Below are 22,689 nucleotides of genomic sequence, written 5' to 3' on the forward strand. Positions count from 1 at the left end.
CTCACATATATGATGCGATTTCTAAATTCTTAATTACCTATTATTTACATGATTGAATTGAATCAACACCTGCCAAAGCAAGCACAAAACAAGATCACCTGGATTTGGTTTTTTAGTGGGAAGGGGAAATAAATTAGTGCGAGGGGGTGGTGGGAGGTGGGTCGAAAATAAACCTGTGGGTGGGGGTGGTGAAATATGAGGCAAAAATAACTAGTGGAAGGGGGTGGTGGGAGTGGAGGCAAAAATAAATCGGTGAGTAGAGGCTACCAACTCTTCTTTAAAGAGTAGAGATACGTTGGTGAGATAGAAAAAAATGATGGGGGAGGTTTAACCAAAATGAAGATGACACTACCAACTCACCATGGCGTACAGGTTTATGCCGATTTTGATAGTATGCCGATCACAAAATAATAGGTCGGTTAGAAAAAATAAAATAAAAAATGAAACATTAAAAAAAACGCACACACGCATCAAATGGACTGACCAACTTCGATTATAGTTGATATTCTGATAATAATTAATTTGATTTAGGTATGAGTAGTGGAATGCAAAGAAAATTTGAATTAAGTTGAGATTATTTCAATTAGTTAATGCATGTCGTTATTTTGGAAAAGTGCCGATTGATTGAGTTAATGCGCGCGTTAAATGGATCAACTCAATTGGTTGTACTTTAGGAGTAGAGATAATATAGGATTGATGGAGGTGAGGCGACGTTAGCTACGCCCCTTTAGGAGTAGAGATGACAACATGATTTTGTTTACCTGTTTTCACTCATCATAATTGAGTTGAACCACATATGAAAGTGTCAAAATTTACGCAATGTACCGAAAGCCTCGTAACCTAAATATTATTAACAAGAATATCACACACTCATGATTGTTTTTCCTGAATATTATTAAAATACAAATAAACTTCAGGCTTCCTTTTCCCTAATCGATTCTTTTAATGCCTTTAATTGATTTTTTGACAGGACGTCGCCAATGGATTATTTTTCCCTTTCTAATACAAAGTCAAATATCTGCCGTCCGTCCTCCATTAGTCATTTGGCCAAACCATCTGAGCCGTCCAAATCCATCTGCTCCAGACCTCCACGGCCTCGACTTCTTTTTTCCTCTCCACCATCCCGTATCTCTCCTCTCCCTTCTGACCTACCCAAGCTCCAGTCCACCGCCGCTGTGCCCTAGAACTGCCGCCGCGCCCGCCCTCTGCCCCTCACGCGCCTCGTCGCCGGCGCCCTCCCTGTTTCGTAGAGTCCCTGCTCTCTTCCCCCCCACGCGCAATCTTGGACTTCGGTTTTGAGGTATGAACTTTACACATCCAGTGATTACTTCAATCCCGAGCTAATCTCCAGAAATTTATGGTGTCTAGATCCGCCCCTGCTGTCGATTGCAGGTTTGCAGAGGGCTCGTCGACATGTCTTGGGCGCCAATCGAGAATGACCCTGGTAAAATTTACTTTTATAACTGAATGGATGGATTATCTGGTACTAGTCGAACCAGGTTTGCTCTGTGCATTCCGTCTTACGGTGTACTGATAAGGCTCCTCCATGGTCATTAGTCCTCACTGGTGCTACTTGTTTCTGGTTTTACCGGAAATTTACTAGACGTGGATGGATATGCCAGAAACCATCATGTGTGGTCTTGTGATGGCATCTTGGACCTTCGTCTTGGGAGCTGTTACTTAATATAACTGTTTAATTTTGTGTTTAATAGTCATAGGGGATTGGAGTATCACCAAAGAACTAGCTATGGACAAGGGTGCGTGGAAGTTTGCTATCCATGTGCCTGAACCATGAGTTGGTCGCGAGATCTTATGGGTTTCACCTCTAGCCTACCCCAACTTGTTTGGGACTAAAGGCTTTGTTGTTGTTTTTGTTGTTGTTGTTCGTCACAGAAGATTAAGACATGTGCAGTGTCGCCTATTTCACCTCAGGAGAGTGCCCAGCTATTTGCTCAGGTTGTTTGTAGTCCTACAGAGGCTTGCCAAGTAGGTTGTTGTTTGAAGTTTACTACGGATATGGCTAATAAAATGGTTGTTTGCGATTTAAAATTCACAGTACTAATGTGTCTTCATTGCGAGTCAAGAGGAAATTCCTCTCATACTTACTCAAGTGTGTATTGATTCCCCCTCTCTTAACAAGTATCATTGGATTGGTGAAAAAAACTGGATTTATCTTCCCAAGCATGTTTTTATATGTTAGCTACATGTTCTAACTAGAACATTTTTAATTTCTGGCTTTGCTCTTTTCCAAGAAAGAGGAAAAACTCTCAACCTCTGCATACTGTGTAGGTGTTTTTACGGAGCTGTTGCAACAGTTGCAATTGAAGGGTCTCCAAGTAAGTAATCACATACCATGAGTTCACTTTTTCTTTCGTAAGTCAGCTGGGCACTAATCACTCGATGAATTAGTACAAGGGTAAGAACATTTTTGCATTCAGCGCTCCCATACGATAAAAAAAAACTTGCTATTTTGACCAAGTAGGAAAATTAAGCATGCTTTTCTATTTCATTATCTGGTTGACTTATAGGCTTCTCGATTCACCCAGGCTCACAAATACTAAAACTATGTTTTTGAAGCACATCGACACTTTTCTTTTAAAAATGTTGCACAACAATCTGGTTTAGTTTTAGGAGCTAATAATCTGTTTCTGGTTTCTACATGTGCTTCTTTCTACGAAAGATGGAAATCTTTTTATACCTCCTCAAAAGCTGTTATTTTATAATATTCTATGTTATTCTTCCTTAACAGGTTGATGAACTCTACTCACTTGATCTTGATGCCCTCAATGATCTTCAGTATGCTATCCCTGCTGCCCATTACCATGAATGTCATTTTTCCTGAATCAACTGTGTCAAACAAATTGGTGTTTTTGCAGGCCAATTTATGGGCTTATAGTTCTGTACAAATGGCGACCTCCAGAAAAAGATGAGCGCCCTGTTATCAAGGATGCGGTCCCAAATCTGTTCTTTGCTAATCAGGTCAGGGTAGTTACGTTGATTGAGTTTGTTTGCGCTGCGTTTACTATGCATCAGTTTTATAACCAAATCTTTTTTTACTCGTAGATAATTAACAGTGCATGTGCAACCCAAGCTATTATTTCTGTTCTGTTGAACTCTTCTGGCATCACCCTTAGCGAGGACCTCAAAAAGCTCAAGGAGTTTGCAAAGGACATGCCGCCAGAGCTCAAAGGATTGGCTATAGTGAATTGTGAAAGCATTCGTATGACCAGTAATTCATTTGCAAAGTCAGATGACTACTCCGAGGAACAGAAATCCAAGGATGATGATGTCTACCATTTCATTAGCTATGTTCCTGTTGACGGCGTCCTGTATGAGCTTGATGGACTAAAGGAAGGACCGATTAGCCTGGGAAAATGCCCAGGTGGTATTGGGGAGATGGGGTGGCTGAAGATGGTGCAGCCTGTCATCCAGGAACGCGTTGATAAGTTCTCTCAGAATGAGATAAGGTTCAGTGTCATGGCTATCACAAAGAACCGGAAGGAAATTTTCATCATGGAGCTCAAGGAACTTCAGAGGAAGAGGGAGAACCTCTTATCACAAATGGGCGATCCTTCTGCCAATCGGCAAAGGCCATCCATTGAGCGGTCACTCGCAGAGGTTGCTGCTCAGATTGAGGCTGTGACCGAGAAGATCATAATGGAGGAAGAGAAGGCAAAGAAGTGGAAGACAGAGAACATCAGGAGGAAGCACAACTACGTGCCTTTCTTGTTCAATTTCCTCAAGATCCTCGAGGAGAAGCAGCAACTGAAGCCCCTGGTAGAGAAGGCGAAACAGAATTCTCACAGCCGTAACCCTAAGTGAAACCTGCGTTGTAAAATTTTATCGTCTTGGTTTTGTGTAGAGATGGCTGACTGGCTTTGTTTCCTAGCTGAATGGGCCTTGTAGTTCTAGTCCTAGACAGGCCATATATCGATACCGTCCTGGTTTACAGGCAGATCTTAAAACATTCATGTAGGGGGAACACCCTGACTCCTTATCAGAATTATATGTGCATCAGAGGGTTGTTTACCTGTCTAACTCTTCCCAAGCAGCGCCCTCCACCGGCGCCTCCCCCTCGCCGCTGCCTGGGGCCATCGCCGGGCAAAGCCCGCGTGCTGGAGGAGGCGGCAGGGTCTTCTTCGTCGCTCGGCGCCCTTCCTAGGGGGTCGCAGCTGGGCGCACTCGATCCAGATGCGTCCGGCGTGGTGCGCTTGGTCGGGCCGGCAGCTGCTCGCGCGGCGGCCTCGGCTTCTCCGGTGATGCTGTGGTGGCGGGGGCGGCCGGATTTGGTCGGATTCGGCCAGATCCACGAGCAGCGCGCGGCGCGGGCGTGGGCGGACGCGCAGGATGGCAAGGCCTGCGCGGCGGGGGGTGCGTGGCGGCTGCAGCTTGGTCGCGGGTAGGCACGTGTGGCCAGGCGTTGGCGCGCAGGGTGGCACGGCGAGCGCGCGCAGGGCGCGTCGCAGGCGCGGATGGGAGGCCACGACGGGGGCTCGTGTGCAGGGAGGTCGCGGCCTAGGCGTGTGTGCGCACGGTGCTGGGCGGCGTGCTTCTGCAGCTTCGCTGGGCGGACGGCGTGGATTTGCGGCAAGGCAAGGATGCCGGGGCGGCGGCCCCGGAGCGATGGCTGCATCGGCATGGGGCTGCTGCGGCGGCTGGGGACGGTGGATTCCGAGTGTTGCCCGCGGATCTGACCCTAGCAAACGCGTCGTCTCTCTGTCGCATGAGGTGCTGCAGTGGGTCGTCGCGGGAGGGCTTTGGCGGCTGACGACGGGAGGTGCTCTTCACAGCAGGCTTGGTTTCGGTGGTCTGGGTATCCATGGTGCCCAGATCTGCAGGCTCACTGTTAGGAGATGAGGGACTTGGGCGAAAGCTTTTGACGACATCGGCGCCTGCGGGTGTCGTGACCTTCTTGGAGGCGTCGTCGTAGAGTTCCTCCTCTCCTTCCATGTGCTTGGGTTCTCCGGGTGAGAACCTAAACTTCAGTATTCTGGAGTGGGCGGCGGCGGCGTTTTACGTCGTAACCTTGGAGGCGTCGCTTTGGAGGGTCAGCCTTTGGTTGTTGTGCGGGCTCTTTCGTTTTCATGGGCAGTGTATGCCGGGGCGGCGGCTCCGGGATCTTCAGTTGAGAGCTGAGGCGGCGGCCTCGGGCAGCAGTGCGGCGGTGGCCCCAGGAGGTAGGGCTGTTTGTCGACATGGCTTGGCTGAGGACCTTGAGCTGCGTGGGTGGCAAGGTTGTCGGCTCGGTCGACGCGTCCCAGCGGGGGCGGTTGGATGGTATGTCGGGGCGGCGGCCCCGGATGTGGTGCGGCGTTCGTGGTTTGCGTGCGATCGTCCTGAGCAGTGCGGGCTGCGGACTGCTGTATCGTGCGGCGTTGCTGCTCGAGGGTGAGCGGTGGCATGTCGGGGCGGCGGCCCCGGATGTGGTGCGCGTTCGTGGTCTACGTGCGGTTGTCCTGAGCAGTGTGGGCTGCGGGCTGCTGTATCGTGCGGCGTTGCTGCTCAAGAGTGAGCGGTGGCATGTCGGGGCGGCGGCCCCGGAAGGCGGTGTCGGTTGAGTGCGCAGGGCGCAACGGAGCAGTGGATGTCGAGGCGGCGGCCTCGGGATATTTGCAGCTTCGAGGGTATGGACCTCGTGTCGTGTGGGCGACGTGGTTGTCATCGATGTTGTTCGTGGGTGGGCTTTGCCCTGTGTGTTAGTCTTTGGGGTGGGTTTGGCTCTTGTTCCGGTTTTCGCCTAGTTTTCCGTAGTTAACTGGGCAATTCTCTTCTACTTAATTAATAGATGAGGCAATCTTTGCCTCCGTTTCGAAAAAGAAAACTTCTAACTGAAAGTTTGACAATCATGGCAGTTTTTTTAGGGTTAAGTTCATATGAACTATTGCATGCATAAACCGTTAAACAATTTCTTGAATACTTGCATATCCGAACTGATTCTGGCCTATCTTGAAATATTAAGAGAAAAAACAAGAACAGAAACACACTGGATTCAGATTTGATACATTACAAGATCAGAAGAACAGCTACAGCCGCAGAGGCATGGAATATACAACCAAAAAACAAAGGAACACCCCAGCCACGTTTACAGCATACACACAAACTATAGCATAACAAAACATCCCAAATTATGGCGTGGATGATCCGAAACATGGATTGTACAATGACGAACAGAGCGGCTCACAGAAGTTGAGTGCCAGGATTTCGATGTTGCGCCAAACAATGTGATTTATCCTGGGTTCGCAGGCAGAATGCACGCCAACCACAGCAATTGACTGATATACAGTCGATACCCCAGCCACAGAGTGCACACAATTTCACATCGGCAACTTTGCATCCTAGCCCGTGTCAAGAGCCGTAGACCTCAGCACCAGTGGAGCCTTTGCATTAACGCGTAATACTCAGTGAACCTCAAGACTCTTCCTTGCCTTTCGCAGATTGCTCCCCCACGTCAGCCTTTTTCTTGTCACTGACTGGTTTTTTGAACTGCACCAAGATCATGGTCATGTTGTCGCATCCGTCTCCGCCCATTGTTGATGGAGCCAGGCATCTGTCGAGCACTCTTTCACACACTGCAGAAAGGCTGCTCTCCTGCATTTTTGTGTCGTTGTTAAACATAACAAGTACTCCCTCTGTAGACTAATATAAGACTTTTTAGATCACTAGTCTTGCTAGTTTACAGAGGGAGTATTTGACAAACGTAAAACGTAATCTCCTCCAAAGTACATTGTTCAGATAGGAAAACAACTTGGCACTCACCGTGTTTATATGCTCATGGATGAAATCCACCAACTGCTGGCTTGACATACAGTCCCTGTTCGTTAAATAAATTTGTTGCTTCTGTTAGGACTTGAGTGCAATAGGTCAGATGAAGCATAGCACCTAGCTGCTACTAAGTTATGCACTTCAGCTGCACACGAAAGGAGAGAGCAATGAGGGAAAGTGTGGCTATGCACACTGCAGGTGGAGAGCCTTACCAAATGCCATCACATGCTAAAACAAGAAAGTCATCCTCATTGCAAAGTTCCACCTAAAAACGAGATTGCATTATCTTAGAATGTAGCATAAGGATCATTGCAGATCATGATTAAGTGCGGAAATTTAAGGTGGTGCCAGCATTCAGAGGGCTTACAACATTGATGTCAGGATTTGAAGTCACTATTTGCTTCTCAGGAGGCAAGAATTTGTTCTGCTTAAATTCCATATCTCCTACACAAAGGCACTCATATAGGTAAGACACCAACAAGGCAGAACATACCAATAAAAGGGAAGAAAAAAATGCACACCAATCGCTCTCGCTAAGTTCAAACTTCCATTTATCCGCCCCATGCGTATGAACCCGCCTGCTTTTAGTATTCTTTCTCTCTCAGCTACAAGCTCTGGCTTGTGGTCTCTGGACAAATTGTATGCCTGTCATGGATGTGACACAGAACAGACAGTCTGACTGTCAGACATATCTTTATGACTAATTATGTGACTAATAGCAGGAACGAGAATACATACCTGGCCAGCCCTAGAAATAACACACCGGGAATCACCAGCATTTGCCACGACAAGTTGGTTATTCCTTACTAGTGCTACGCATGCTGTACTTCCACATGTTGGCCCATCAAAGTCAGAGTGGGGTCCCTGTTCAAAGATTATCAGTGTGAGATGGCTTAGTGGCCCAAATACAAAATTAGGCATACATAAAAATGGGACATAGTAACTGCATCTTCTGGACAATGAAAATTATAAAAATAGCCATTATTTTTCGTTCTTAGCTTGCAGGTTGGTAGTACTGCAATGCAGCGCAAAAGCTAAGCAAACATTACACAAACAAATAAACCACACAACTATGTATGAACCACCACATCTATATGTGATCACCCCGCCAATGCGTTGAATTTACATGCAATTTGTCAATATCCTCTGGCTATTATCTTGTAGCAAATATGTTGCTGAACATCACCAAAGTGTGGATATCACTACGCGATACAACCTAAACAAAACATGAGAGCAAGACGTACACAGAAGAAACCCCAGATACAAGTAACCAAAGCAGGGATGTCTGAATACTCTTCCCTTTCAGTTGGGATAGCTATAACTAACAAAGGATCGTCTCTAAAGCAGTAAAGCCACTTCTTGAGGCAAAGCATGGTAAAGAAAAACAGGCACCAAGAATTCTAGCTGAAAGGTTACATGTGGTGGACATCGGTATCTTTTTAAAACAATAGAGGCAACAATTGATGGTACTTCGAGATGCTCAGAATATCCATAAAATGCTATATTCAATGACTAAGCACAGAACTGTACTGTCACATTTATATTACTGTGCAGCGTAAACACCATTTTGACAACATAGCAGTAAGTCTTACATTTTTTCAAAAAATTAAGTTTGAGTAATAGTCCAAATTGCACAAGTTTACTTTTTATAACATTAAGGTTTTGAAATTGTTGCACCTGCCAAAGCTTATGAAACTCTTTTTTAGAATCAAACACAAATAAGGTCCACACATCAACAGTATCATATTATGTGTTTCCTTATTTTACAATATAAAGTAGGGTTGTACTCCCATTGCACATATACCTCCTCTAGAGCCCAGTCATCTTCTGCATTCTTCGAATCACTGCCTCTCGGAGACCAAATCAACCCTTCTATCATGCCACTGAACTTGTTCATCTTATCTCCTAGTGCAGATAGTTCTCTCCAACCTCTCTGTCCTCGCATCATTTCATCCATTCTGAAGTAATAAAACAAAATCAGTCTTTATCATGTTGATGCTATCAGTAATGTCAAAACAAATGCCAAATCCATATATTGTTTCATGTGGTGATCCAATGACCCATATACCTAAAGAAAGCTTTATGAACAGCAGTTCCTAGATCACCAGAAGAATATGCTTCACTTTTGAGAACTTGAGAGTGTAGATATTTTGCACAGAATTTGGCAACCACCCTTCCTAGAAAATAAAGAAATATCAGGGTGCACAACATTTGAAAGACTTAGTTTTAAGGTACAAACAAGAAAAGCGCCAATCTTTGCAAGTACCTCCATGGCCATCAAAAACACCAAAGAATGCTGTCTCATTGTCAAGATCTAGCAATGCTGAATGCTGAAAAATTATACAGGACATTAAACAGTACATGAGAGAAAGATTTCAGAAATATGTTTTTCTTTTGCAATATTTCAGAAACATGTTTAGTTTATATATCAACAAAATTGCAGCATTTGGAAGAGATCAACTATGCTTTATTGTGCAACAGAAAATAGGTCAGATACTCAGATCACTGTGCTAAAGCAACATCACATATCAAAGGCATCACTACTATCACTGCAACATTGATTCGTTAGAATCTGGAAAGATTGATAAACAAGAACTTACGCATCCGATAATGATTGTTATTAAAAGCATCAATCCTGAAGCCACGTAACATTGATTCGTTAGAATCTAGCAAGACTGATAAACAAGAGCTTATGCATCCGATAATGATGGTTATTAAACTGAAAGCCTGAACCTGTGACCAAAAAATGAAACAATAGCATACCTATTCTTTGTCAATTCATTAAATGAACAATTTTGGATATTGGGAATGGGCGTCTCTTTTATGGTGAAAATAATTTACACATGAAATGTTTCATGTGCCCACAAAGTCCACACCAAGTTGCCGTGGAAGATAAATAATAGAGCTTTTATGCTCTCTAGGGACCTAGATTGGACAAATCCCGAAGCCACGTAAAGTAACTGGAGGAGCAGTTAGTGGTTGCGAATCAGACATTCAGTTTAATGTTTTGTACAGCTCTCAGGAACTAAATTGGACAAATCGTGTAGCAACACTATGTCACAGGAAGGGGTGGTTGTGAATCAAGCATTTAGTTTAATGTGTTCTACAGTGCTGGCTTTACACTAGCTGGGAGAGCATCGAAGCACTAGTCAAAGTCAAAACTAGAATGTGCGGCCCCACCAGCTTCAAAGTATCAGCATTATTTTTCAGGTAGTAAGTACGATCATGATAAGAAAGTTGGGTCATGACAACAAGGTTTCTATTAAGAAATGAGCTCAAGGAAAAGTAGTAGCTACACCCAAGTTCATTGCATCCCCTGTTCAAGAATTCATCCGATTAACCAGTTAACTTGCCGATTAATCCCTACTCATAGGGTCACCGAGTAGCCGATAAACTGATAAATCGTCCGATTAATTGATTAAATGGCCGATTAACTTGCCGATTAGCCTATTAATCCCCTACTCGCTAGCCAACCGAGCAGCTACCAGTTAACGATTTCCTCAACAATGATTGCACCCCATGATGAACAGTAAAATCAAAACAACTACCAAAAAAATCTGAAATCTCGTGGCTTCGATTATGAACAAATGTTTTAGGTGGTTGCAAAGTTTGGTGGCCAAATAACATCAAATGAAATACAAATTGCGCTGAAACAGTGGACATGTGTTTGAGCACAAATTTTGTTTTTCTTTTACAGAGCTCCTTGGATTTCATTTGGCCACCAATTTTTGCAAGCACCTAAAATATTTGGTCATGATCGAAGCCACAAAGTTTCAGAATTTTATTTATTTTATTTGCTATGTTTTCGATCATGGGTGCAATGTCCGTGGGAGTAGAAAAACCACTTTCATGAGCTCAGTGTTGTTTTAGTTTCCTCTTTATTTTGTCTTTGTTTTCGTTTGTCCGTTCCCACCAATGGTTGTTTGTACTTTATAAGCCTTATATTGACGTTTTTCTTCTAACACACAACAACACGCATCAAGGTATGTGTTCTAGAAACAAAACTCAATGTTCAGTGTTGTTAAGTGATATCAAACAATTAGAATAGCCTTGAAGTGGAAAACTCACAGCATCTTCCATGCTTGCACGCCATCCTTGCATAGATGAAAGACCAAATTTGAGTTTATCATTTTCCCCGTCTTCGGATAGCTTATCGGTCTTTGGAGTACTGAGGTAAACTCCCATCTTGGCAAGGAAAGAAATCTGCATATCATCAAAATGGAAATATAATAGAACAGTTAAGTACTGGAAATTAATCAGGTCATTCTGAATGACACTTACACCGACAGACACATCTGTTCACAGCAAAACATATACCTGTGATGTAGAATGGATACCACAGTTCAAGTAGCTCTGAACCTTGTTAACAACATTCCAGTGCATCAAATCTCAAGCTTCGATTACAGTTCCATAGGAAGCTAAAAAGTTCCTGAAGAAAGTCAAGATGGCAAGAATCATCACCAAACAGAAGAGCAAAATCAACCAACAACAAGCTCAAATAGCAACAGAAAGACTGTGCATCAGCATGATAAGCCCAAAAGATCAAGAGCGCAACTACCCAAATTACCACATAACAGATGCAGACAATAGCAGTGGAGATGAAACAGAATGAAAATAGCAAGAACGAAAGACAGTTGGATATAAGTGCCATGTATCACCAACAAGGAAATATATAGTTTCCCAACTCCAACTTATCATTAGCTCATTTTGAGCCCTCCATATAAGAAACCCAATCATTGTACGACAGACATCAGAAGTCACAAACGACAACTGCATAACCCCAATTATACCTCCACGGCAGCAGAAGTAGCCCAACCCCCATGGCTGATAAGCTATGGCACTTTATTCAACCACCAGCAATAATTATCACAATGAATACTACGAAAAATCTTTTCAAAATGTAAGACACAAGATGATACTCCCTCCGGTCCTTTTTAGTTCGCATATAAGATTTATCTGAAATCAAGCCTCGTAAAGTTTGACCAACTTTATAGAAAAAAACACCAACATTCACAACGTGAAATTAATACCAGCAGATGCGTCATGACTTAAAGTTTCATACTGTATAACTTTAACATGGTAGATGTTGATATTTTTTCATATAAATATGGCCAAACTTTGCGAAGTTTGACTTTAGACAATTCTTATATGCAAAGTAAAAAGGACCGGAGGGAGTACGAATTAAAAAACGTCCTGGTAACACATACTCCCTCCATTCCACAATGTAGTGCTTCCTCTATCCCCGTGCTTCAACTTTGACCGTAAATTTAACTACCAAGACCGATTGCGGCGGAAGCAAAAGTTATATCAGTGAATTCGTATTCGAAAGAAGTTTTTAATTATGTAACTTTTTCTCCCGCCGCAGTCGGTCTCGTCCATTCAATTTATGGTCAAAGTTCGACCTCGGAAAGCGCGGGCGCGCTATATTTTGGAATGGAGGGAGTATTTTTTCTGATAAAATAAGCTGCAGGTGAATTCTTTTAAGATAATAATTGAATAAAATAAGCAGCCACCTGTACTGCTTCGTATGATCCACCCATGGAGCACATTCCAAGTTAGATTCGCGCAAATCCATCGCCAATAAACGAGAAATGCCCCATGATGACAGGGCATATAATGATACGACCACTACACAGAAACCATTCCTGGCTCTCAAATCTAAAATCTCCACTCCACCCCCAACAGCTCCCAATTCGGCAACAAGAACCCCATCCCAAGATCGACCATGATACCAGCAGTCAGCAGCCCACCTCGAGAAACCCGACCTCGGCAGAGGGCTGGGAAGAACGGAGAAGAATGCACAGGCCAAGAAACCAGCTGCATCGAGAAAGGAAGCAAATTCTCGGACAGGATTTTATTGTACCTTGCATGACGGCTGGCGCGCGCAGCTGAAGGTGGCGGATCACGGCCGGGTGCGCGTGTGCCGGGCTGTCGCTGGGAGGGGGGGAGGAGATTCCGATTTGGAGTTTTGGAAGCGGCGCGGGACGGAGGAGGGCGGCCCTTGCGGTTGCGGAGGGGCAAGGAAGGTGATAAGATGCAGCGTGAGATGGAATTTGTTTTCCTTTTCCGGTGGGCTGGTGTTGGTGGTGTCGCCGCTGACAGGAATGGAATACAAAATGTTCAGGCGTCACGTTCCTGTCACGAGAATTTCCGTTTTAGCCTGTCAGCAGCTCTTGTATTCTTCACAGCGCAGCCTGACAAGAACCTACTTAATGTCTGAATGACAGGTAATAATGTTTCTTCTTTTTTGAAATTCTTTAGTGATCTTTCATGCTACATAGATAATGTGGGTTGTAAATTGACCCAGTCCGAGGGAGGTGGGAACTGGGAAGGGACGCCAATGTAAATTCCGAACTACTCTTTCTGTTTGAAAATACTTGTTGAAGAAGTAAATAAAAAAATAAAAAATAATGTATCTAAAACTAAAAATATGTCTAAATATATCTATTTTCTTCAACAAGTATTCACAGACGGAGGAACGAGATGTAACAACAGTAATACTCCCTCCGTCCTAGATTACTTGTCACGAGAATGGATGTTCTAGATAGGATGCAGATCTGTAGAAGTAAGAGGAGATTACACCGGGCCAGTTCTTTTGGGTGATTCTACCAGAATCGCCCCCCTCCCCAGCTTCTCCCAGAATCACCACTCCATATGTTTTTTACAATCTTAGCTAATTAGACCTTAACTAGATAGAATTATAAAAAAATATGGAATGGCGATTCTGGGAGAAGCTGGAGAGGGGTGCGATTCTGGGAGAATCGCCGAAAAGAACTGGCCCCAAGTCCATGTGTCAGTGTCAAAATCGACAGATCTCGAGTAGGGGGCTTGAGTTGTTAGATCAAATCAATGGGTAACAAGAGAGAACATGCACAAAGTTACCCAGGTTCGGGTCCTTTCTATGGAGGTAAAATTCTACGTCCTGCTCTTGCTTATATTATATAAGTGTCAAAGTACGTAGTTGATCTACCACGAAATCGTGAGTTGTGAGATAGACCCTAGAGATATGATGAATGGGTGTTTGGATGCCATAATAGTAATCTATTGACTAGCCTAACCTCGATTATATAATGTACCAGAGGCCTAGGATAATAAGAGTCCTAGTCAGATACGTCGGTGGAAAGGAGTCCTTGTATTGATCACCAAGTCTTTGTGGAATCTTTCTCGTATATGTCATGTGTTGTCCGAAGTGGCCCGTTAGTGAACCGTCATGGGGGTCCTCGGCCCGATCCACCTGGTCGGGAGACGACGTGGTGAATACCCCTAGTCAAAGACACCGTTAGTATCCTCCTGAACCGGTCCTCAAGTTGGGGACGCTCATCGGTTCTTCCGAACTGTTTTCATCTTCGGCTATCGGTCTTGAAAGTTGGTTCAACAAATCTTCCCGTCTTCCATTGATGACCCACAATTATAAGGGATCAATCATAGTCCTTTCGATAAGTAAGAGTGTCGAACCCAACGAGGAGCGGAAGGAAATGACAAGCGGTTTTCAACAAGGTATTTTCTGCAAGCACTGAAATTATCGGTAACAGATAGGTTGGTAGCAAGATAATTTGTAACAAGTAACAATAGTAACAATAGGTGCAGCAAGGTAGCCCAATCCTTTTTGTAGCAAAGGACGGGTCGGAACGGTCTCTTATAATAAGTAAAACGTTCTCAAGGAAATATAGGAATTTCATCTAGTCACTTTCATCATGTTTGTTTTATTCGCGTGCACTCCTTTGATAATTTGATATGTGGGTGGACCGGTGCTTGGGTGTTGTTCTTACTTGAACAAGCCTCCGACTTATGATTAACCCCTCTCGCAAGCATCCGCAACTACGGGAAAAAATTAAGATAAAATCTAACCATAGCATTAAACATATGGATCCAAATCAGCCCCTTACGGAACAACGCATAAACTAGGGTTTAGGCTTCTATCACTCTAGCAACCCATCATCTAATAACTACTCCACAATGCATTCTCTTAGGCCCAAAGATGGTGAAGTATCATGTAGTCGACGTTCACATAACACCACTAAGGGAATCACAACATACACATCATCAAAATATCAAAGATGGTGAAGTGTCATGTAGCCGGCGGGAGGGCTCCGTTTCCGTGTGCTTCTTCAAGTTTTGTTAGGGTTTGTGTCCTGCTCAAGAAGACGAGACGACGGAGGCTTCTTGAAGATGGAATAAGGTTCTCCCCGCCCAGCCCCCGTCCCAATGGTGTGTCTAGCATCGTCGGAGGGCGTGTGGAGGTGTGTTTTCGATGGATCTCGCGGGATTTGGTTGGTGGTTGTCTTTGGTGGATTCGGTCGGATCCGGTCTTTGTTCGTCTTTGTTCATGTGTCTTCAGGTTGGATCCTTCCGACCTAAACTTCTCTTCATCGGTGTCTAGGGTGTTGGTCCTATGGGACCTTAGCACGACGACTTCCCGATTGTCTACTAAAACAAGTTGTGCCCGACTCCGGCGAGGGAGGGGCGATGACAGTGGCGCGCCTTCGGCTCGCTGCAGTGCTTGTTGTCGTTAGGTGGTCTATGAATCTGGATGTAATTTTTATTATTCTGGAGTTTGTTGTACCGCCATGATTGAAGATGAATAGATCGACAGTTTCCCGCAAAAAATCAAACGAATACCAAATTCACATGATTACTTATGACAAGACTTCTCCCATGTCCTCAAGAACAAAAGCAACTAGTCGAAAATAATATTCATGTTCAAGATCAGAGGGATATTAAATAGCATAATGGATATGAACATATAATATTCCACCAAATAAACCAACTAGCATCAACTACAAGATGTAATCAACACTACTAGTCACACACAGGTACCAATCTGAGGTTTTGATACAAAGATTGAACACAAGAGATGAACTAGGATTTGAGATGAGATGGTCCCGGTGAAGATGTTGATGAAGATTGATCCTCCCACGATGAGAGGGTTGTTGGTGATGACGATGGCTTCAATTTCTCCCCCCCCGGAGGGAAGTATCCCTGGCGAAATCGCTCCGCCAGAGAGCAAAGGTGCTCCTGCCCAAGTTCCGCCTCGAGACGGCGGCGTTCCATCCCGAAAGTCCTCTCCTCATTTTTTCTAGGGAAAATGGGCTTATATACCAGAAGATGGGCATCAGAGGCTGGCCAGGGGCCCCACTACCCACCAGGGTGTGCTAGGGGGGTAGGCACGACCTGGTGCCTAGTCGGTACCTGGGTGGCCCCCTCTGGTATTTCTTTTCTCCAATAGTTCTTATCTATTCCAAAATAATTCCCGTGAAATTTCAGCTCATTTGGAGATGTGCAAAATAGGTATCTCTGACATAGCTTTTTCACGTCCAGAATTCTAGCTATTGGTAATCTCCCTCTCCATGTAAATCTTGCATATTAAGAGAGAAAAGGCATTAGAATTGCTCCACAAGGTGTTACAATGATTAGAAACACTATAATAATAGCAGGAAAACATGATGCAAAATGGACGTATCAACTCCCTCAAGCTTAGACCTCGCTTGTCCTCAAGCGAAAGCCGATATAGATAATCATGTCCACATGCTTATAGAGAGAGAGAGGTGTTAATAAAAAACAAAATACGGACATGGTAGCATCATGATCATTATTATAACAACAATAAACTTTATCATAGAAATTCTCATGAACAAGTAATAATTCATCACAACATCAAAGTATAAGGAATAATTCATCACAACCGTCAAATATGCAATTGCAATTCATCATCTTTTCAGGAAGAGTCTCGTGTCAGAGCTCTTGTTTAGCAAGTCCACATACTCAACCATAATTTAGTCTTCTATGATTTCTAACACTCATAACATATATATGGAGCAAAAAGTTTCAGCCAGACACATAGAAAGATAGGGTCCTATAATTTTGGCCCAACTGGATATATATGCCTAGATCTTTCCCCACCATGTGATGCTTGCAAAAGAGAAAAATAAAAATCAATAGAGGAAAGCACTATTGACTCTTGCACAAAAAGTAAATACATAAAAGTAAAGGATATGCCCTCCACAGAGGGAAGCAGGGGTTGTCATGCACTTTTTATTTTTGGATGCACAAGTTCTTAATGCAAAAGAATGTCATGTTAAATTGCCCCTTATGATAGCAACCTTTATTATGTAGTCTGTCACTTTTATTTCTTTGCCATCACAAGTTAGTACAATGCTTATTTTCCCTTACAATAAAATATCATACATATTTAGAAGCAATTTTTATTGCCTTATGCACCGATGACAACTTACTTGAAGGATCTTATTCAATCCATAGGTAGATATAGTGGACTTTTGTAACATGATACTGGGTTTAAGGGTTTTGGATGCACAAGTAGTATCTCTACTTGGTGCGGATTTTTGGCTAGCAAAGATACTGGGCAAGCATCACATGTTAGAGGATCCATGACAATATAACTTCTATGTGAATATGAACAAACATAAATCATTACGTTGTCTTCCTTGTCCAACGTCAACAATTTGGCATAAAATACTTAATGGGGGCTCACAATCATAAAAGATGTCAAAGATAGTATATTTGCATGTGAATCTTCTCTTCCCTTATTATTTTTTTATGAATTCCACCATTGACCAATGTTATGTTTGTCAACTTTCAACAAATTTTACCACTTATACTTTTCCTTATGTAATGTCATTACTTTCCATAAGATTAGCATATGATCTTTTTAATTATTTTCATTGTTATGATTGAAACATAAAAGTAAAGAAGCAAAAAACTCAAACTAATCTTTATTATATAACTCTCACTCGATTACATAGATAGATCAAGAAACTAGCACTGGAAAATAGATCATACCAAACTTTTATTCAACTAAATCATGAAATAACTAAGGATCGAGCTAAAAATTGGTAAAGATAATAAAAGTGACAATGATACGATACCGGGGTACCTCCCTAAGCTTGGCACAAGCCAAGGGGAGTGTCCATACCCATGTACTCAAGTTTTCCTTTTTGGTGATGGTGGTGGTGGTGTGGTGAGCTTGTCCAGCTTACGTTTCAGGATGAAATTTTCCTCCCTCAAATCATCGACTTCCTGCTCAAGCTTCAATACCTTTTTACATAATGCCTCCTTGCTTTCCTGCAGAAAACGGGACAGGATAAATTGGACCTTAGATTTGTTTACTGTGTTTGGAAGGCTTGACTTCTTGAAATCCACATGCATATCTCCTGGTTGAGGTAGAGGAACATTGTCTTCATCCGAGCCCGCGTCTTCTGTTTCCTTCAAGTTGGCATCTTGCTCCTCCTCTGTGGACCATCCATAGGGGTCTATATCCCCATAGATCCTTGGTGACATAGTGTGATACCAAGCTCTCCCCATCTGAATCTTGAGATGACATACTTTCAGATCTGCCAGGGAAATAGCACGAAACAAGAACAGAGGATATTTCCGCGATGCGGTGGTCAAAACGTCCGGGAGTATATATAACGAAATTTTATCTTGCAAAACACGTAAACTAGAGGAAAAGGAGTGGGGAAGGCCCACGAGGGGCCCACTACCCACCAGGGTGCGCCAGGGAGGGCAGGCGTGCCCTAGTGCCTAGTGGGCACCTGGGTGGCCCACTCCAGTGATTCTTATTTTTGTATTTTTTCTAATATTCCAAAACTTACAAAAAATATTTTTATGGAATTTTTGGAGTCGGTTTACTTACCGTATCACGTACCTCTTCCTTTTTAGGGTTCTGGAGTGTTCTGGAAGGTCTCTTTTATGTATTCCTTCGGCGTCACAGTTTGAATAATGTTAGTTTCAACATTAATAGGTGTACCTGAGATATAATGCTTAATTCTTTGCCCATTGACCACCTTCGGATTAGTGCCTTCGGCATTATTGATCTTAATAGCTCCAGAACAATAAACTTCCTCAATGATGTATGGTCCTTCCCATTTAGAGAGAAGTTTTCCTGCAAAAAATCTAAAACGAGAATTGTACAATAGAACATACTCACCCACTTTGAATTCTCGCATTTGGATTCTTTTGTCATGCCATATTTTAACCTTTTCTTTAAACAACTTGGCATTTTCATAAACTTGGGTTCTCCATTCATCTAACGAACTGATATCAAATAACCTCTTTTCTCCAGCAAGCTTAAAATCATAATTGAGTTCTTTAATTGCCCAATATGCTTTATGTTCTAACTCAAGAGGCAAATGACATGTTTTTCCATAAACCATTTTATATGGAGACATACACTACATGAATCAGGCACTTTGCCGTCTGCCATGGCTGACGGCAAAGGCATGCCTGGCGGACGGCAAAGGCCTTTGCCATTAGCCAGCAAACGGCAACACGTCCGGCTGAACAAGCTATGACAAAGGGCACTTTGCCGTCTGCTGGCAGACAGCAAAGATGCAAAGGTCTTTGCCGTCCGCCAGCAGACGACAAAGGACCTGGACGACACACGTGGCAGCTTAGGGCCGTTAAGGGGTTAACGACGTGCTTTGCCGTCTGCTGGTAGACGACAAAGACCTTTGCATCTTTGTCATCTGCCAGCGGACGACAAAGTGCACAAATATGCCAGCCTAGATGCCCCCCAGGTAGCCGCCACATGGCAAGCTATGCCGTCTGCTGGCATACGGCAAAGATGCCAAGGTCTTTATCGTCTGCTAGTAGACGACAAAGCTGCCAAATAGGCTAGCCCAGTGCACACCAGGTTTCACAGGTAGCTGCCACGTGGCAGCTTTGCCGTCTACTCGCTGATGGCAAAGCTCTTTGCCGTCTACCAGCATACGGCAAAGAGCCTGTACAGCCCCTGTTTTTTTTTCTGTTTTTTCTTATATTCATTCAATTTCACATATATATACACACACATTTGAAAATACTTTCAGCAAGCATAACAACACATGTACATACCAAATCATATCCCTACCATATGGATATGATCATCCAACACATATACATACCAACTCAAAACTCCATATGCAACATATATAGCTAGCCAACATATCCAACAACAAGCATACAATGGTTTCATCCATACATACATATATAGGTAGCAAGTTTCACATTGTTCATCCTACAAAATCAAAACAAAAAGGGAGCGCAAGGAGAAGAGTAGACTCTATCAACGCAAGCTTCCTCATCGAAAGCAAATCTGCAAATTGGGAAAGAAGAAAGTTAGAAGAAGAAGAATACTAGAAGAAGAAGACTAGCTAGAAGAAGAATAAGAATTTTTCTTCTCTTTCTTTTTCTCCCCTCCTCTTCTTTATCTTCTTATTCTTCTAACTAAGGTAGGTACAAATGCCATTTTTTAGCTAAGCTAGGTAAAAATGCTAAGTGTAGGTCATTTTAGAGCTAAGCTAGGTAAATAGGTCATTTTGGAGCTTAGTAAGGTTATTATGTCATTTTCGTGGAAAATAAGCTAAGTCTATGTCATTTAGGAGGTAACGAAGATTATCATGCCATTTTTGACCTAAGTATGCTAAGTATGTCATAAATGAACTGAAGAAGCTAAGTATGGGTCATTTTTGAGCTAACCTAGGTAGTTATGCCATTTTTGACCTAAGTAAGCTAATTATGTCATAAATGAACTAGGTAAGCTAAGTATATATCATTATTGAGCTATCCTAGGTAGTTATGCCATTTTTAGCTAACTAACCATATTAAGTCATTTAGGAGAAAAAAATGCTAAGTATAGGTCATTTTTAGCTACCCTAGGTAAAGTATAGGTCAACTAAGCTTATTATGTCAATTTGGAGAAAAATAAGGTAAGTATAGGTCATTTTTGTGGTAACCTAGGTGATGATGCCATTTTTGAGCCAACATACGTAAGTATAGCTCATTTTTATCTAACTTAGGTAATTATGCCATTTAGGAGGAAAATAAGCCAAGTATGCATTTGTTAAGCAAAACACTAGAGAAAACTTACCCTCATCACAACAAATGCGATGAAGATCGCAACTAAGGTAACAATTGATCCAACGGCATAATGATACTGAAAGTGCAACTATCCCTGGGTGGTTTTGGTAATTCCTAACAACATATAGCTCATTGAGCTAATGCTATTTGAAGATAAATATTTCAGGAAAGCTCAATGATTGGCATGGCATGGATTAGAAAGTGGACCCCTCAAAATGCTAAGGACAAAAGATTGGCTCAAGCTCAAAGCACAAGACTCTACATTTTACTTTTAGTGATCCAAGATCACATTGAGTCCATAGGAAAAGCCAATACTATTAAAAGGGGGTGAGGTGTTGCTTAATGAGTTACTTGCTCAAAATGCTTAGTGATATGCTCCAAAAACCCTCAACTACTTTCTCATATCCACATATGTCCCAAACAAAAAGTCAAACTCGGCCCCACCGAAATCTTCTATCCGGCGCCACCGAGTTCACTTGACATAGCCACTGCCTGAAACCCTAGTCACTTCGGTCTCACCGATAGGGATCTCGGTCTCACCGAGATGGAATTGCAAACTCTCTGTTTCCCTTCCTAACGTTTCGGTCTAACCGACATGAGCGATCGGTCCCACCGAGATTGCAATGCAAAGTCTTTGTTTCGCTTTTGTAGCGTTTCGGTCTAACTGAGATGAGCAAATCGGTCCCACCGAGTTTGCCTGACCAACTCTCAGTTTGTCTATTACCAAAATCGGTCCCACCGAGTTTGTGTAATCGGTCTCACCGAGATTATGTTATGCCCTAACCCTAATGGAATCGGTCCCACCGAGTTGACATGTCGGTCCCACCGAAATGCCTAACGGTCACATTATGAACCAAATCGGTCTGACCGAGTTTCATGATTCGGTCCCACCGAGTTTGGTGATTTGTGTGTAACAGTTAGATTTTGTGTGGAGGCTATATATACCCCTCCACCCACTCTTCATTGAAAGAGAGAGCCATTAGAATATGCCTACACTTCCAACACACATTTTCTGAGAGAGAACCACCTACACTTGTGTTGAGGTCAAGATATTCCATTCCAACCACATAAATCTTGATCTCTAGCCTTTCCCAAGTTACCTTCCACTCAAATCATCTTTCTACCAAATACTATCCTATGAGAGAGAGCTGAGTGTTGGGGAGACTATCATTTGAAGCACAAGAGAAAGGAGTTCATCATCAACACACCATCTATTACCTTTTGGAAAGTGGTGTCTCCTAGATTGGTTAGCTGTCACTTGGGAGCCTCCGTCAAGATTGTGGAGTTGAACCAAGGAGTTTGTATGGGCAAGGAGATCTCCTACTTCGTGAATATCTACCCTAGTGAGGCAAGTCCTTCATGGGCGATGGCCATGGTGGGATAGACAAGGTTGCTTCTTCGTGGACCCTTCGTGGGTGGAGCCCTCCGTGGACTCGTGCAACCGTTACCCTTCGTGGGTTGAAGTGTCCATCAACGTGGATGTATGATAGCACCACCTATTGGAACCACGCCAAAAATCTTTGTGTTTACATTGTGTTTGCTCCCTCCAAACTCCTCCCTTTACCTTCATATGCAATTGTTTTACATTCCACTGCTATACTCTTAGAATTGCATGTGTAGGTTTTTTTTGACTGGGAATTGCATGTGTAGGTTGATTACTTGACTTGTGCTAAGTTGCTAAAATCTGCGAAGACTTAATATTGGGAAAAGGTTAGATTTTTATTTGGTCAAGTAGTCTAATCACCCCCCTCTAGACATACTTTCCATCCTACAAGTGGTATCAGAGCTTTGGTCTCCATTTGCTTTGATTTCCATAGCTTTTGGTGATCATAGCCTTGGTTTCACAACCTAGGAGAGTATGGCGTCTAATGAGGGAAATTACCACCATAGAGGTTCTTACTTTGATGGTACTAATTTTGCTAGTTGGAAGCATAAGATGAAAATGCATATTCTTGGACCCCACCGTTTGGGCTATTGTGTGTATTGGCTTGCAAGGTGAATTCTTTGATGGGAGAGAACCAAACCGTGAAGCTACCGCAGAAGAGTTGAAGATGCTGCAATACAACGCTCAAG

General features: G+C 43.0%; 2 protein-coding genes across 3 annotated transcripts; one reads left to right on the top strand and one right to left on the bottom strand.

The window, feature by feature from the left end:
- The first annotated feature begins 1,062 nt into the window (after window positions 1–1,062).
- On the top strand, window positions 1,063–4,031 carry LOC147964468 (ubiquitin carboxyl-terminal hydrolase 2-like). Of its 2 annotated transcripts, none has more exons than XM_087527059.1 (6): window positions 1,063–1,300; window positions 1,393–1,444; window positions 2,290–2,336; window positions 2,750–2,796; window positions 2,877–2,979; window positions 3,064–4,031. In XM_087527059.1, exons 2-6 carry the CDS (start codon window positions 1,414–1,416, stop codon window positions 3,820–3,822), a joined length of 987 nt encoding a protein of 328 aa, XP_087383185.1. In that variant the 5' UTR covers window positions 1,063–1,300; window positions 1,393–1,413; the 3' UTR covers window positions 3,823–4,031. The 2 variants fall into 2 exon arrangements, with proteins under 2 accessions (XP_087383185.1, XP_087383184.1); XM_087527058.1 differs by having other exon boundaries at window positions 1,096–1,300; window positions 1,369–1,444.
- A 1,891-nt stretch (window positions 4,032–5,922) lies between these two features.
- LOC125529080 (putative protein phosphatase 2C 11) lies at window positions 5,923–12,848 on the bottom strand. The gene is made up of 12 exons (XM_048693494.2): window positions 12,626–12,848; window positions 11,080–11,191; window positions 10,831–10,965; window positions 9,029–9,092; window positions 8,831–8,939; window positions 8,567–8,720; window positions 7,501–7,626; window positions 7,284–7,407; window positions 7,130–7,206; window positions 6,975–7,027; window positions 6,757–6,811; window positions 5,923–6,588 (listed from the first exon to the last, which is right to left on the bottom strand). Exons 2-12 carry the CDS (start codon window positions 11,143–11,145, stop codon window positions 6,409–6,411), a joined length of 1,143 nt encoding a protein of 380 aa, XP_048549451.1. The 5' UTR covers window positions 11,146–11,191; window positions 12,626–12,848; the 3' UTR covers window positions 5,923–6,408.
- Between the last annotated feature and the right edge of the window lie 9,841 nt (window positions 12,849–22,689).

The sequence above is a fragment of the Triticum urartu genome, chromosome 6A (assembly GCF_056163025.1).
Source record: "Triticum urartu cultivar PI428250 chromosome 6A, HENAU_Tu73, whole genome shotgun sequence".
Taxonomy (NCBI): Eukaryota; Viridiplantae; Streptophyta; class Magnoliopsida; order Poales; family Poaceae; genus Triticum; species Triticum urartu.